This window comes from Musa acuminata, chromosome BXJ3-4, assembly GCF_036884655.1.
Source record: "Musa acuminata AAA Group cultivar baxijiao chromosome BXJ3-4, Cavendish_Baxijiao_AAA, whole genome shotgun sequence".
In the NCBI taxonomy this organism is placed as follows: domain Eukaryota; kingdom Viridiplantae; phylum Streptophyta; class Magnoliopsida; order Zingiberales; family Musaceae; genus Musa; species Musa acuminata.
In genome coordinates, this window is record NC_088352.1 from 6,392,308 (window position 1) to 6,408,177 (window position 15,870).

General features: G+C 36.4%; 3 protein-coding genes across 3 annotated transcripts; 1 reads left to right on the top strand and 2 right to left on the bottom strand.

Moving 5' to 3' along the window:
• Positions 1-192: 192 nt before the first annotated feature.
• LOC135636653 (V-type proton ATPase subunit E-like) lies at positions 193-5,380 on the bottom strand. Its single transcript, XM_065148531.1, has 6 exons — positions 5,170-5,380; positions 4,283-4,383; positions 3,000-3,156; positions 2,493-2,689; positions 1,290-1,389; positions 193-530 (listed from the first exon to the last, which is right to left on the bottom strand). The coding sequence occupies exons 1-6, from the start codon at positions 5,269-5,271 to the stop codon at positions 495-497; spliced, it is 693 nt and encodes a 230-aa protein (XP_065004603.1). The 5' UTR covers positions 5,272-5,380; the 3' UTR covers positions 193-494.
• A 97-nt stretch (positions 5,381-5,477) lies between these two features.
• LOC135636654 (ubiquitin-conjugating enzyme E2 28-like) lies at positions 5,478-10,102 on the top strand. Its single transcript, XM_065148533.1, has 5 exons — positions 5,478-5,570; positions 5,701-5,798; positions 8,268-8,395; positions 9,164-9,268; positions 9,754-10,102. Exons 2-5 carry the CDS (start codon positions 5,729-5,731, stop codon positions 9,895-9,897), a joined length of 447 nt encoding a protein of 148 aa, XP_065004605.1. The 5' UTR covers positions 5,478-5,570; positions 5,701-5,728; the 3' UTR covers positions 9,898-10,102.
• A 1,052-nt stretch (positions 10,103-11,154) lies between these two features.
• LOC135634785 (arabinogalactan protein 20-like) lies at positions 11,155-12,025 on the bottom strand. The gene is made up of 2 exons (XM_065145380.1): positions 11,776-12,025; positions 11,155-11,388 (listed from the first exon to the last, which is right to left on the bottom strand). Exons 1-2 carry the CDS (start codon positions 11,879-11,881, stop codon positions 11,282-11,284), a joined length of 213 nt encoding a protein of 70 aa, XP_065001452.1. The 5' UTR covers positions 11,882-12,025; the 3' UTR covers positions 11,155-11,281.
• Positions 12,026-15,870: the final 3,845 nt, after the last annotated feature.

Consider the following 15,870-nt stretch of genomic DNA (forward strand, 5'->3'; position numbering starts at 1 on the left):
TTTTGTATTTGATTTTTTTTAATGACAGATGTGATCAAATCATTTTAATAAAAATCTAAAGACATTTTCATCCAAGTAGAAAATAATAATAATAAAAACAATAGTGGAGTCTTTTTTTTTTTCTTTTTGGGTAAAATGCATATATATGCATGTAAAACAGGTAGTGACCAATCCCATAATCCAACAAGAATCTGTAGCAATTGCATCGGTCCATTTATTGCCATATAAAATAGGCACCAACTTTCCATGTTACTGAGGAGTTTGGAAAGAGAGAATGATGAACAGTCTCCAAAATTTTAGGGTTTGTGAATAGCTAACAAATTATTCAACAAATAATTTTTAAGTGGTTGAAACAAGATAAATAGATACACACTCAACAATGATGGCTGAGCCATCATTTATTTCTTGCTGAAATAAACATTTGGTATCACAGGAATTATTCAGTTGATCAAGCAGACGGCCCGGTCTTTTTATTACCAAATTCAATCAGCTAATCAAGCGATAACCTGGTCGAAAAGAAGCTTCCGAATCTGCAGAAAAAGGTAAAAAGGTGCTTTCTTGGTAAGTCAACGGCGTACATATGATTGATGAAATTGGACCAACAATCAACTAATAGCCATTAGCTCATCAGGAGAGTCTGCTTTACATCAATGCGTGTATTAGGAAGATAACAGAGAAACAGTAAACAAGTAAAGAAACCCAAAAAAGGATGACCAATTCACAGCATAATAAAGGGACAGGAATCCAACATGAGGCCCAATATGACTAGATTATGGTCAGAATAAACATTTCATTTATATTATTCCTTTCGGAATAAGCATTGGTGATGGGGTTCTCAAAAGATAAAGATTATTGAACTTGAACAAGTTCTGATTAAACATTTTTGAAATGTTTTTGGGTAGAAATCTTAAAAAATCCTAATGAGTGATGGCAAACCCTATTCTGGGGTCTCTCCACATTCCAGGGCAATATAAACTACAAATTAAAAAGATGAGATAGCCTGAGAATACTACTTCATAGGGTTGTTAAAATGGACAAGAACTAAATGCTACTGTTTAACAAATAATTGCTTCCTGGACATAGATATCTCTACTTTTCCTGAAATGGATCATGAATTGGGGGCTAGGAATGATGTTTTTCTTCAGCTAAATCCAGGTCAAGGCATTTATAAAAAAATTCTTGCAGTAGTTTGGGACGAGACAACAATCGCTAGATTTAAGAAAGTTAGTGTTATAATAGAACAACATCAAATTCAAAAAATAAAAGATACTAATGAAGAAAGTGAAAACCTCTGGAAGTTTCTTCCGAAACACGACGTCAAGTCTTGCATCAAGTGTGTTCTCACAGACAATTTTCCCATCTATAGAAGCCAAGACAACACCTCCAGAGCTGAAACACCAAAATAAATCATAAGTTAAATACTTTTACCTGGTGGCCAAAGTTTTCTGAAAATAGTCTCTCAAACAAAAGTAGACAAACTTAAGGATTGAGCCCCTAATTCTCATACAAATACCATAGCACTAAATGCTGTTGTGCACAACGTCAATCCAGAAATTATGAGCCCATTAGTTTTACAACAGGGAGGATAAGTGAAGGTAGGCAGTGCATAGAGGTAAAAGGAACATATCATTAAAGGTACAAAATAAAAATTTACTGCCATGGTTCACAGTTGACGTTGAAGGCATAATAAATTTAGCAAGACAATCGGAGGCTGTGGAATTTATTATGTGCATGTGCAGATCAACGAAGAATTGGGATGTGGATTATGCTTTTTTCCTAGTACAATCATTCTATAACTCATATTTGCCTTCAGAAATTAAGTTTCAGTTAAACTTAGGTTGACATTCTACGTAGTGCATTCTGAAAATGAATCATTAAATATCTTGTGGAACAATCATTTTTCATTTGATTGAAGATAAACTCAAGATATGTCTCAGATTTTAGTCTTTCTGCTCTCTAAGATAATGTATCTTTACAATTTAACAGATTTTATTTACTCCTGCTAGGCAAATTTGCTATAGAGTAAACTGTGCAACTAGAGTGCAGTTTGATTAAAAAAACTAACATTCTTACGATAAGACATTCTCAAAAATGTCAAATTTTGAATAAGATGTAAGGACGAACATTGTCTTACAAGTTGCTACAAGTCACTGCAATATGGATACAAAACACAGTAAGGTGGGTGCATGGTCTAAAATAATGATCAGACAATAAGTACAGACCCATATTTGAGCCTCCGACCAGGCACCTGTAATCGATCATATAACTTGGTACTCATTAGTATGCTACTCACTTCTTACTATTTTTCAGTGACATCAGATGGTATATGTTGGTATCTACTTTGTTCTTGGAACCACATTGGTTCGAACGGTTGCAAAAGTCAGTATCATTATAATGGTAGAAAATGGTACGAGTCCTATAGAACATCTTCAACATCGATATTGGCAGTAGGTGGCAAGATGGTTATGAAAATTATACGTAAGAGAGATTACCAGTAGGGGCCATGAGCATTATGATGGCTAGGAGCAGGTGGCAAGAAAGTTTTATTATCTACGACAATTTCAGGAGGATGAACATTTGCTTTCTTTGTGTATTCTTCCTTTGCTGGATTTAAAACAGACTCCACAAGATGAAGATCATCCTTGCGACAGCGCAACAAGACAGCTGGCTCTTTCAATCTTAGCAAGCTCTGAAGGACAAGAATTGTCAGTCTTGTGGCAAAATATTGAAAGATAGCTAAAGACAAATCAATAAATGAAGGAAGAAAACATTATTGTCATACTGATCAGAAAAATCAGCATAAAGTAACACCGAAGCATCTGAAACTATAGGTGCTTGAGCATTTGCAATAAAGTTTAGCAATTTATGCAGCTATGATTGAAGATAATGGCCAGAGTGCAGCACAGTATATGAAGTAGCATATACCGATTTGAAGAACCATCTTTATGCAACATCGACTCTGAAAACACATACAATTAGCATTTTAGCATTATCTTAACCTGGACAATCAGCTCTTTCAGAAGCTTTTGGTAAGCTTTTTGATTAACACTGACAAGCAGGAGTTCCTTTGCAGCAGCCTCCTTCATGGAGCTGACTAAATCATCCTGCGCTTGAAGAACTTCAATACGAGAAGCATTCAGCTGCATTGAGTACTCACTGTAAAAACAATATATTGCACTGTCAAACCATGAGCGAAAATCAAAAGTCAAAAGTAGCAATCTACAACACAAATATCTGCATTGTGCTTGTGTACATGCAGGTATAATTATGTCAAGCACAATTAAACAATAGAGCCAATATTATCACTTAGATCTTTATTGGGTTCGTTGCAGTTTGTAGGAGTAATGTTCAATGGTAGGAACCTTGTGTATTGGGCTGCGCTTCTTACAGATTTAGATTAGTATAATAACTCAGACACTCAGGTGTCATGTGAAAGGTAATTCGTTAACACTTTTGTCTAGATATTTACTCGTTTTTTACCCCTGGTAAGAGACATCAAATATGATGAAACTAATATCATAAAATCAGTTTCAAACTTTTAGATGGTTAACAAGTAGCATTTTCAACACACATTCACAAGCTTCAGATTTACGTGATCTCGCAAATTTTTGTTCATTTAGTACAGGGTTTCAGAAAGGCACCGTGGAATCTATGCATACATGAATTCAGCAAAGTAACAAATAACAGTACATTAAAAAAATTATCTTAGAGTAAGACTTCAAATCAACTCAGAAAGAAAGCTGAGGTGGGATAAAAAGTATGATTGTTTAGCTTTACAATCCCAGTCATTCTGACTTTGGGTTATTCAAGAATTTAAAGTAAGCATGTCAACTTACTGATTTAATCTTCTAGTTCTATTATTTCTTATATACACTTTATATCAGAGTTACAGAAAGATGGATCATGAAAGAAAATACCCCCATAATATCACATAACACAGTTGGATTCATAACAACTATTATAAAAGGCTCAAGTACAGAAAGTCCCCACCATGCTGCCCAGTGCAGCTGGCCTACCAGCAGCATGTTTGCTTTCATGCATGCTCTGCTCGGATATAATTGCGGCAGACACATGGGCATGCTTACTAATGGACAAGCAATGACACGGCATGGGCACTGAATTGGAAAGTAAAAGGGGTAAAACTTTCACTGAATTTCAGGTGAAGTTATTTTGCAGAACAATTGTATAACTCTATACATAATGACTTGTAATTCAGAGATCTTGAGATGGCAGTCCAGGATGAGCAATAGTTGTACGGAAAACAGAAATGTTAAACACATACATTTTCTTTCGAATTTCTACTTGCTTCTCTTTCCTTTCATATTCTTGCCTGATCTTCTTCTTTTCAGCCTCAACAAGTTGCAGCTTTTCGATGTTGAATTCCTGCAAGATCCAAAATGTATGAAACAATGTTTTGAAAAGCAACATTTCCAAGTGTGAAAAGTACACACAAATGACAGGACGTGAGACCACTAATGCAGCCAAGACTGTAAATACTACTTTATCAATGCACCTTTACTTGACGATCAATGTAGCCAACTAAATGAAAGTTATAATGTATGACATCATCCAGAAAGATGTGAAAACAATCAAACTAGTCTCTTCAGCACTTCAAATACATTTCTCTGTTCTTCCTTTCTCATGCAATCAATGTAAGCCCTCGCAAACAAACAAGTTGGTATGATGGCTAAGATGCTACAATTAACAAGAGTATCTATCATCACTGCATCTAGAGAACAACTTGTCCTTTAACAGGCGTCTCTTCGATCAGCACATAATGCAATCCAAAACAATCATACAATATTTCTTGCATTCAACACCAATCGAGAAAAACAGATTGAAGAATGTATTATAAAGGAAATTAATGTCTCAGAAGAAGACAATGAGGATAGTCAATCCCTGGATGATCTATCGATATACATGCATCGTAATTGCAACCTATTACAGCCCGAAAGGAATACCAATGACGCTGAAGATAACATCAACAACACCTAAAGAATGCGTAAAAGCTCATCGAAAAATTCCATTCCATAAAATTCTACAACGATCGACCCTTTCGATCAAAGGAAAAAGAAGAGAACAATCGAAAGCCGGAATTGCGATAGGAAAATAAGAAATTGCGAGAGATCCGAGGGGATCTAAAGGACAAATGGGGTTTGCAGGAGGGACCTCCTCGGCGGCGACGGAGATCTCGTTGGCCTTCTCCTCAGCCTCCTGGCGGATGAACCGCACCATCTGCTGGATCTGCTTGGAGACATCGGCGTCGTTCATGTTCGGTTGGATGCTACAGGCGACTCCTTCTCTGGATCGATCGGGAGGAGCGGGAGGAGGATGAGGGGAAATGCGGGAGGACCGAGAAGCGAGGAACGATCGATGTCGATGGCTGAATTCGGTGCGTTTATTTGTAAGAGCTAAAGCCCATTAACGGCCCAATTTGAGATCGTCGCCGTGTATTAAGCCCAGCAGCCCAGATAGCATGGCCAGGGACAGCCAGGTTCTGATAGTAGCTCCAGCCCTAACTCTCCGTGAGTCGAGGTTGGGGGAAGGAATCCAAGACTCCCTCGCCGCAGGTAGCGCTTCTCAGTTCTCCCTCGTTCGGCCTTTCCTTTCATTTTTCTAATCCACTAATATATTTCTTCTCGATCGATCTCTTGGTCTTTTGATCGATCTTTGTTTTTTTGGGGGGTTTGTGGGGATCAGGATCAGGACCAGGACTAGGTCTTCGGCGATGGCTTCCAAACGGATCCTCAAAGAGCTCAAGGATCTCCAGAAGGATCCCCCCACATCCTGCAGCGCAGGTATCTCGGTTTCCGCTGTCTCCGGTCTCCTACTCCTGTGATTCTCTTCCTCCCGTCATCATTTCGATCTTGATGTGGTTGTTAACTTCTTAGGCATCTTGTTTTGCTAGTTCTCTTTCTGAGAAGGTATCGTCTTGCTTATTTTTTGTGGTTGGAATCCATCATAATTTCGATCTTGTGATTCACATTCCTCAGCGCCCTCCCTTCTCTGCCTTTGTATAGGTTTAGAAGGCGCTCTCTTGACATCAGTGCATTCATCACATATCATGTTCCCCATCTGTTGTGCTGGAAAAACACTACCTTTGCCAACTCATACTATGGATAGCTTAGATTATGATAAGGATTTTACTGAGATTGAGGGGACTGAGTCAGCTGTGTGCCCTGCATTATGTGTGCGTGCTTCACACAACTTGAGTCTCCTAGTGGAAATGGTCTTTGGGTCACCGAGCCGAAGTTGCGATTAGAATGGAAGAAAATTAAATATGATGCAAGTTTGAGGAGGCAAATTATACTGTGCATTCACTTTTGGTAATTTAATCTATGCATGATTCTTGGAGTTCTGTGTCAAATCTTAGAAATAAGGTGTGTGTTGTTAAATTGTGGTCTTCAACGTGCAATTCCGAAGGTGATATGTGTGATACGGGTTGACTTTGACAGTATGCACGTTGTCCATAGTGTCAACCTCCTATCCCTTGGTAGATCAAGTTTTCATTATTAATATATTAAACAGTTCATCTCTTTTCAAGCATCTATAGGGGATGAATGTTCGTTCTAATGGCAGCCAATTGGCACTGGCTTTGTTGAAGTTTGGAAAGATTATTAATTTCTTTCATGCAGTTTGGTTGTCATGTACTTTCATACTTGATGCTGTGTTTGGATGCTGATGAATGGAGTGAGCTCTTCTTTTCTAGGCTTCAAGTACAAAATTTTGGCACTTGGATTGATGATTCTTCCATATTCTTCCAAATGAATCAGGAGGATTAGGAAGGCTTGTACTAAAACTCCTTATGTATCTATGGCAAATGCAGAACTGACAGACTTGTTTGATTTTCAAATTGTGTTCTCTTCGATGCACATGGGGGGTTTCCTGAAAACTTGCCCTCCTATCTTGAAAGACAACTTCATGTGGCTCTCTTCTTTATGAAAAAATGGAACAGATATATCATCTTAATACAGAATAGATAAACATTGTAAGGAAATCAAAAAGTGATGCAAAATGGAGGGCCTGTAAAACTACGATAAAGCTTTATCCTGCCCAAGAATGTGATGATAATTTGAGATGTGATGACGTAAATTGGATTTATGCAGGTCATCTTTATACTTAATAGATAAACATGTCAAAAAAGAGGCTTTATTGGATTTATGCATATCTTGATGCGAGTAATATTTGACTAAGAAGTTCTAAGGTATGATTTAGGTCTGTAATAACAGGCTATTTAATCGTGTGATTAGTGTATTTAATGATGATTTTATCATAATTTGATATATATAGGATCAAAATTATGTATTTAATATTTCTTTTATATGTTTCACATATTTATGATGAAAAAATAGGTAAAATATGTTTCATATATTTGACACTATTCTTAACTAATTTACATTGATTTTACTTATACTAAATATATATTTATTTCTAACTTAAAAATCCTATCCTAACCTTTTTTTTTTATTTTTCAGGTATTTTTGAAGGATTTTACGTCTAAATTAGGAATACCACTCGGTATGCCCTGGCATTTCGCTTGGTACGCCTTGGCGTATTGTTCGGTACGCCCTGACATATCGCTCGGTATGTCGTACCATACCGTATCGAGCAAAGCTCGGTACATCGGTACGGTACAAAATTTTAATCCTTATTTTGAGCAATCTAAAAGAAGGTACTGTGCAAGGGGGTGGAATTACCCCAAGGAAGTCTTTTCTAAGTCTATCTGTCACAGACACCCGGAACATTGTTTAATGAATTGAGTCGAGTCACAACGCATACATTCTCATTTGATTTTAATGAGCTTGTATATGTTTTAACTGTCTCCTATCATCTTTCTTCTTTAATGAGGCATTTTCTATATTTTAAGTTGTTAAAAACATGTTATACATGCAACATTCTCTGACATGCCAGTGTCAGAGAATTGAGTGTCAGAGAATTGAGTCACAACGTATACATTCAACATACACTTGGAACATTGTTTAATGAATTGAGTCACAACATATACATTCTCATTTGATTTTAATGTGCTTGTATATGTTTTAACCGTCTCCTATCATCTTTCTTCTTTAATGAGGTATTTTCTATACTTTAAGTTGTTAAAAACATGTTATACATGCAACATTCTCTGACATGCTAGTGAACTTTTGTAGATGTGGTTGGTAAAGTTTTAAAATCACGCCAATGTTGTATAACCTAACTTGTATGTGGATTTCAGATTATGATTGTTTATTCTATAGAAAGATTCTGCATGGATTGGCATTTTACAGGTCCAGTGGCTGAAGATATGTTTCATTGGCAAGCAACGATAATGGGTCCACCTGACAGTCCATATGCAGGGGGAGTCTTTCTAGTTACTATACATTTTCCTCCGGATTACCCATTCAAACCACCTAAGGTATCATCAAACACTAAATTTTTAGTATTACGATAACTTTTTACCTTTCTCGATGTTGCCATCTATTTATCTTTTGGCATGTGTTCTCTACAAATTCACCGAGTAAAACATTCTCCCATTCACCAAACAACCTTGTAAACAATATAATATTCATAAAAACTGATTCCTCACTAACATATGCTATTGCATGACTAGTGCCACATCATGTGTACATTTGAACAAATACGTGCTATTACATGACGAGTGCCACATCATGTGTACATTTGAACAAATACTTCCATTCTACATATTGTTTACCCATATATCATGTGGTCGTTCCTGGGAAGCTAGAGATTCTGTTGACATCTCTGATAGAGCTATAAACTTAAAATTCTGTTACCCAAGGAAGAGTATTCTATTTGAGAACACCTCATATGTTCCTCGTAAGGAATTCACACACCTGATAAATAGTCCTACATTTATCAAGTGTTAAGCATGACCTGAGTTTTCCATCTATTTCAGCATTTATTGTTCACAGTTTGATTTATGTCAATCATTTTGTCAAAAATTCCATCTTATTAAAGATCAGTTAAAAGACCAGATGTAGCTATTAATGCACAAAATGTGGGCTTAATATGTGCTTTTGCACTTAATGCAGTTGTTTTAGTCTAGAATGTATCTTGCTAACTTGAACAACCTGCTTTTGTAATAATTGATTGTTTTGGCTACGCAACAAATTTCAGCAATCATTTGTGCCATTTTCCAACTTATCATGTTTGTGTTCTGCAGGTTGCTTTCAGGACCAAGGTTTTCCATCCAAACATCAATAGCAATGGAAGCATTTGTCTCGACATTTTGAAGGAACAATGGAGTCCGGCATTAACCATTTCCAAGGTTTATTTTCTCTCTTATTTTGTGGTTTGTTATATATCAAGTTGGCTGCTCAGTGTGGAAAATTCATCGGAGGAATTACTGCCTGTACTTCTAGTTACAAAGGATCAGAGAGTAGATGATCATTTTAAACAATCCTGTACCCCTTTTTTGCTACTTCAATTTACTCTTCTGGATCGGTAAAATCAAGGGTAATCTTGGCCTGGGAACTTGGAGATCTCAAGTATAATCTAGTCGTGGATACATGGTTGTGTCCAAACAAAGCGACTTTATGTAGCCATTGTTAGAGGCCAGTTTGTTCGCTACAATAACCTCCATGATTGGAGGCAAATTAGTGATCAGCTCATTTGAGTTGTTTAAGAAACTTAGATCTTGTGCAGAGTTTAAACATGTTTTATTTGCATCAACAGAAAGTAGTGATAACCCTTTTTTCCATTCTTTCTTAACTTTTTTTTAGTTAAAATGAGTTTTATTGTGCCTTCTGCCAGGTACTGTTGTCGATCTGCTCCCTTTTAACAGATCCAAACCCAGATGATCCATTGGTTCCGGAGATTGCCCATATGTACAAGACCGACAGAGCCAAGTACGAGGCGACTGCAAGGAGCTGGACGCAGAAGTACGCAATGGGTTAGAACCAGAAAAGGTGGAAGGTTATCGGGGACCCTATCAAATGTGTCTGTTGTTTGTAGGAATGAAATAACCTATATCTATGTCATTTAACCTTTCAAAGACGAGAAAAGAAAGCTTTATCAAGCTATCCGGAACAACGTTTTCAGATGGTTGTATTTGATTGTTGCCATAGGTTTTAATATCAGAACCATAAGATTATTCCTTGGATTTTGTTCCTTTGTTTTGAGGAAAGGTAGTCATGAATATATAGCCAGATAGTTATGAGTAGAAACTGTAATATAAGTAATGTAAAATGCATGCACTAAATTATGCCAACTGGAATGAAGCTATTTATCTCTTTGCCCTAAAAGCAACCTATTATGGTATTGGTAATTACAACATATTATGATCTGTGATGTGTGTTTTAAAAATCTGATATATATTTTTTTATGGACAAAGATTTTTGTTTTGTAAATATTAATGTTTTAAGTATGTGACAGGTAAGTGATATGCTGCATAGAGGATTAGCTTCAAAACTCTCTATTGATTTCAAGGTCAAAATAATTAGTATAAAGATAGTTGTTGCACTAAATGGGTGATATCAAAATCACTATGACTTAAGGATAGCCTTTTGTTGATATAACAGTTTTTTATAATTAAAATTTCATGTACCATATGTAATAAGGCACCATGGAGATGTCATTTTCTTTGTTCAATCTGAAAATATATTTTAGATGAAAAAATATTTTTATATCTTAGATAGAAAGATGGAAATATATATATATATATATATATATATATATATATATATATATATATATATATCTTAGATATAAAGAGTTTTTGTATTATGAAGAAAAAAAAAAATTTATTCGTGAATCGTTTCGATAGAAGATAACATGAGAAAAAATAATTTAAGTTGATATAAGTACGAAGATAAAAGTGAAAATATAAAATTATTAATATTAGTGATACGAGAAAAAAAGATAAAAATTTTTTAATAAAAATTATAAATAAATATTTAAATATTTTAAACTTATAACATTATGTATATATATGAATAACACTATAAAAAATTTATGTAACCGATCTCAAGTAATTAAATTTTTTTATTTTATTTGTTGTTGTTCCATACAGAGAGCTCTTGTAATCTTGCAGTTACTGATAATACATAGAATATAAGAAAAAGTGAATATTGATGAAACATTTGCCTTGTGGACAGGTCATCCAATGTAAAACATGCAGCTTAAGAAAAGGTCATAAAAAAAGCATCAGCAACATGAGAAACAAGAATATTTAGGATAAATTAACAAGATAATTCAGTTGAAAGAGTCCAAATCTTAAATACAACCATCAAAACAACTCCTCCCTCCCTCCCTCACAAACATAAAAGAGCTACCCAAAGGCTTAGAAGAGCTCGTGGGGGGAGAAGGCATCCGAGGGGTGGATGAGGTAGGTCAGGACCAGGGCCACCAGCATTAGCAAATAAGCAATCCCCTGGTCAATCGATGTCCCTGCCCAAAAATAAAAGGAAACTGTATATGAATCCATCGTGTAGATCTAACAATATTTCTGCTTCTCGTAAACAAGAAATTATCTGGTTCCTACATGTAATCAACTATGCACTTGCAGTAGGAGATCTTGATATGATGACAATAAGAAAAGAACCTTGGCATTGTCACTAAAATGTTCACAGGATTCAACACTATGTTCAAGTGTTCTATTTTAAAGATGTAATTTTATATGTGCAAAAGAACAACGGAAATCTGCAGGAAGAACCATCACCAGAATCCGAATGGGAAAGGGAACGCGTTTAGCACAAATCAGAGCAAAAAGGTCCGATCTTTGGCTTATAAGATGATCGAACACACAATAACAAAAGAAAAGAAAGATCAAATCACCGTCGCTGGTAGGCGAGGGGGCGGGAGCCTGCGCCTGGACGGCCGGGAGAACGATCGCGAAGGCGAGAACCATAATGGCCACCAAAGTTCTAGGGATCGCCGCCATCTCCGCCGCGATCTCCCTCTGCTTCGTGAATGATCAATAAAAAGCGAGTAACAGCCCCGATCTCTCTCTCTCTCTCTCTCTGGGTGGATCAGAGACGAGGAGGAGAGAGATCCGGCGGACACGAGATGAGTCGAATCGCTTCCCCGGTAGGAGAGGGCGGAAAGCTTCGGGCTTTTATCGGTCGGGGCATCGGTAACTAACCATCGACGTTGTGGTCCCCCGCACTCCGCGGGGCCCAATAGACCCGCATTCGAACCGGCACGCCCGGACCGGGTCATGCCCAACCTACGATCTACCATATCATCTTACATTGGACCGAAATCGAGCAAATAGAAGAGAGACGCTAGTCCTCTTATTGGGCCGGATATGAACGGACCATGGGCCTATTCGGCCCATTAATACACCAATTCGATGGATGCTTGTCCTCACCCTCTTTTCCCATAAATGTATTGAATCCTTTGGGCCAATTAATTATTTTCTTGATCCCATCACGTGATCTATTGGTGGCCTCCACTTGTGTTCTCTTAAACGACAATGCATTCACCGATTCCCAACTCCATCCCCACCTTTTGATTCTGTGGGTAGCTTCCCACCACCTCCTTCATGTCACATCAAAAGCACCTTTGGAGGCAAAAAAACACATGTTGCTTTTCCTGAATGGATATTCTAGATCCACTGGATTTGGTGGATGGCATCTGTATAGCAAATGACTTCTTGTGTGTCACGACAAAGACCTCATCAGCTACGTGGACGAATTAGCAGTCGAGCAGCAAAAGAGGAAGAAGACAGACATTGGTGAGCTGAGGAGGCACCAATGTTTGTGCCGGTGCTAATCCAGCCTTGCAACCCACTCTATGCTACCTTTCTTAACCCTCACTGATCCAAAAGTGAAGCGAGTCAGATTGGTGAGTTATGTCGACGAAAGTTATCATTTTGTGCAACGGGACTCGACAAATCATAACACTTGATACGATAGAATATTACGAGTAATTCTCACTCGACAAATCATAACGCTCGATATGATAGAATATTACGAGTAATTCTCACAAATCGAATCACGAAAGCAACCTTCTCCATTCAAAAAATATCGGACAAATCGATCTTTCTTGAGTCTCGTACTAATAAAAGTATTGTTGACGGACTCATATCAAACATGAATCCTATTCTTACGGTGAAAAAGAAATCAAACATGAATCCAAATCAAAATATATGCTAAAAAGTTGTTAGAAATTTTGATATTGTTATGATCTCAAACTTCATTGTCATACTAATCCATTAGCAAAGCTTTTTCTACTTGGAATTAGAATATGTTAAATCAATGACATTAGTGGTCCAATCATATTCGATATCCCAATAAGACCTCACTATAGAAACATACAATGATTAATGGAATTTGGGCTTAAAACTTGGACTTACTTCACTCGACGATTAACATATAATATTGGGCTTTAGAGTTGATAGTATTTAGTATCATATATATATATATATGATGAGTGATTAATTGAAAAGGTATTATTGGTCATATCGAGAAGTAAAGAAGAAAATTATCCGCTTATAAGAAAGAAAAATTTACTAGAACGTAAAGTTCAATAGAAATTATAATGCTCTCTTCAACTACAATAAAGGAGGGTAACACAAATGTGACCATCTTCTCATGGTCGTCAAGCGGCCAAATCGATCTTCACTGTGAAGAACGTCAGCTATGACATATTTTAACGAGGAATGTGCAACTCGCCATGTTATGTTATGCATATCGTCAGGAGCTTTAAATTGAATTGGACTATTAATGGCAATGAGTTTGGGAGGACAATGAGAGAGGCACTATCATGTCATACAACTATTTCTTTAGCTTGTAGCAATTGGGATGCACAGATGTCTTGTAGCGAAACATGGCATCATCCACAAGCCATTGTGTCAAACTAATGCTATTAAACAAATCGATAAGCTGTTCTCAAACGCTAATTAATTATGTTTGATGTCGCCCGCAATCATCTCTCTCTTCTACATAGGACAAAGTAGGGGGAGTTGAAGTGTCATAGATCTTACCTTTGTATAAAAGAAAATATTTTTTATGAAAGAAACATTTTAATTGATTTCTTTTCCAACATTTGAAGCTCATGTAACAATCTTAATCGATGGATTTGATTAGTGTAATATTTTTCTAATCCTAAGTGATCGGAGAGAACCGACTAAAAATATTACATGAACGATCGATAATTTTTTAGATCGATTGTGCTACTCGTTTAATCTAATTCAAAAATCTAATTTGTTCATCGGAGTGATCGCATTATTCAAAGATGACATCCGATAATAACAATATTTAATGATCGGAGTAGGTTTAATTAACTTGGGGAGCAGTTGAGTAGTTGATTGAGTACGGCTCACGACATGCATTAGGAAATGGGAGTAGCAAAGAAAGGTAGTATGCGAGTCTCTAACTTATCCATTTGCCAAATATGATATAATATTACATATTATTAATTAACTCGTCGATTTTCCAACGATCAATACGTATGCTTAAACTTTGTCTTCGTGCATGCATGAAACAATTGGCAATTGGCAATACGTATGCATGGACTTATAGGCATGTCTTAAAGTTCATGACTTGCTCGACGGCTCGTGTTTCCTATTAATTCGGCTTCATTCATGTGTTGATGGATATATTTGGTTAGCTTACATGAAACTTTGATTAAGATGAGAAAGATTTTAAGTGCTCGTCGGAGTTGTGATTCACATGACCATACCGTCGGCGCCATGTTTGTCCTTCTCGTCTCCTCTTCACCACCACTCCCTTCACTCGAGTCTTTCCAAACTCTCCTTTTCACCGCGACTTAAGCCATGACTTGGGTCACGAACGAGGATGTGGCACCAATCACAAGACTTGTACGACAATGAATGCAATGGACTGTGATTGATTCCTCGACCATACTATATGTGTCTTCTTCGTAAGTATGTGAGCATCCAATATTTATTTTAGGAGTTCATGATAATTATTTTTTGATACTTATTTTTTGGATAAATATGATATCCAAATCTCTCCTAAAAATGCAATTTATTTGTTTTTTCACTCATACATAATAAATATTATCAAAACCCACCTCATAAAAACAAGAATATTAAATATATTTGTGGAAAGAACTTGTAAGTTTCAACTTATAGTTAATATGAAAGCCACAATTTTATTAACCATTAGAGAGAGAGAGAGAGAGAGAGAGAGTTGCATACATGTCATAGGATGAGCGTTATGGACAAATATGTGCTTGTGGACAAGTGAAAGCTTTTCATGAGAAAAATAGACTCAGATATATCCAAACAATTATAAAGAATTGTTTACATCGAACACATGATTTCATATGAGAATCGACCCCATTATTGTTGGAATCCTTTGGGATACACTTGAAGCTGTTTGTTCCACCAGTACTCTCTGAATCATATCCATATACAACGAATGCAATGTTTTGCTCCACATACATGGAATGTAAAGTTGGGCTGTCCTCGTCCTTGTTCACCTCCAGATTCATCCCCCTATCATCCATTTTGATGCACAGACTTCTCCATCAATCATCCATCTTGATGTACCGGTAGAGATTCATCCATCTTTCTGCTGTACAAATGATCATATATATATTTTTTATTATATCAAATATAGTATGCATGACACTTACATGTCATAATTATGAAATTATCTATTTATTTAAGATTTTATAGAACATCAAAATATAAGAAATTTTATTTTTCTTATATTTTATCTATTTATTTCATTTAATAAAATCTTGAATAATTTTCTCATCTGATCTCACGTATCTATCTTTCTACTGTTGCACTAACATTAACTATCATGTAAGATATTCTCATATTCAACGAATAAACATTATAAGGATCTTATCGTGAACAAGCAAACGAAGAAGAAGATGACAAGCATAGGAGTAAGCAAATATTATACACACCGTGAGGTGCAAGGACAGAAGAATAGGCCAATCGTATGGAAT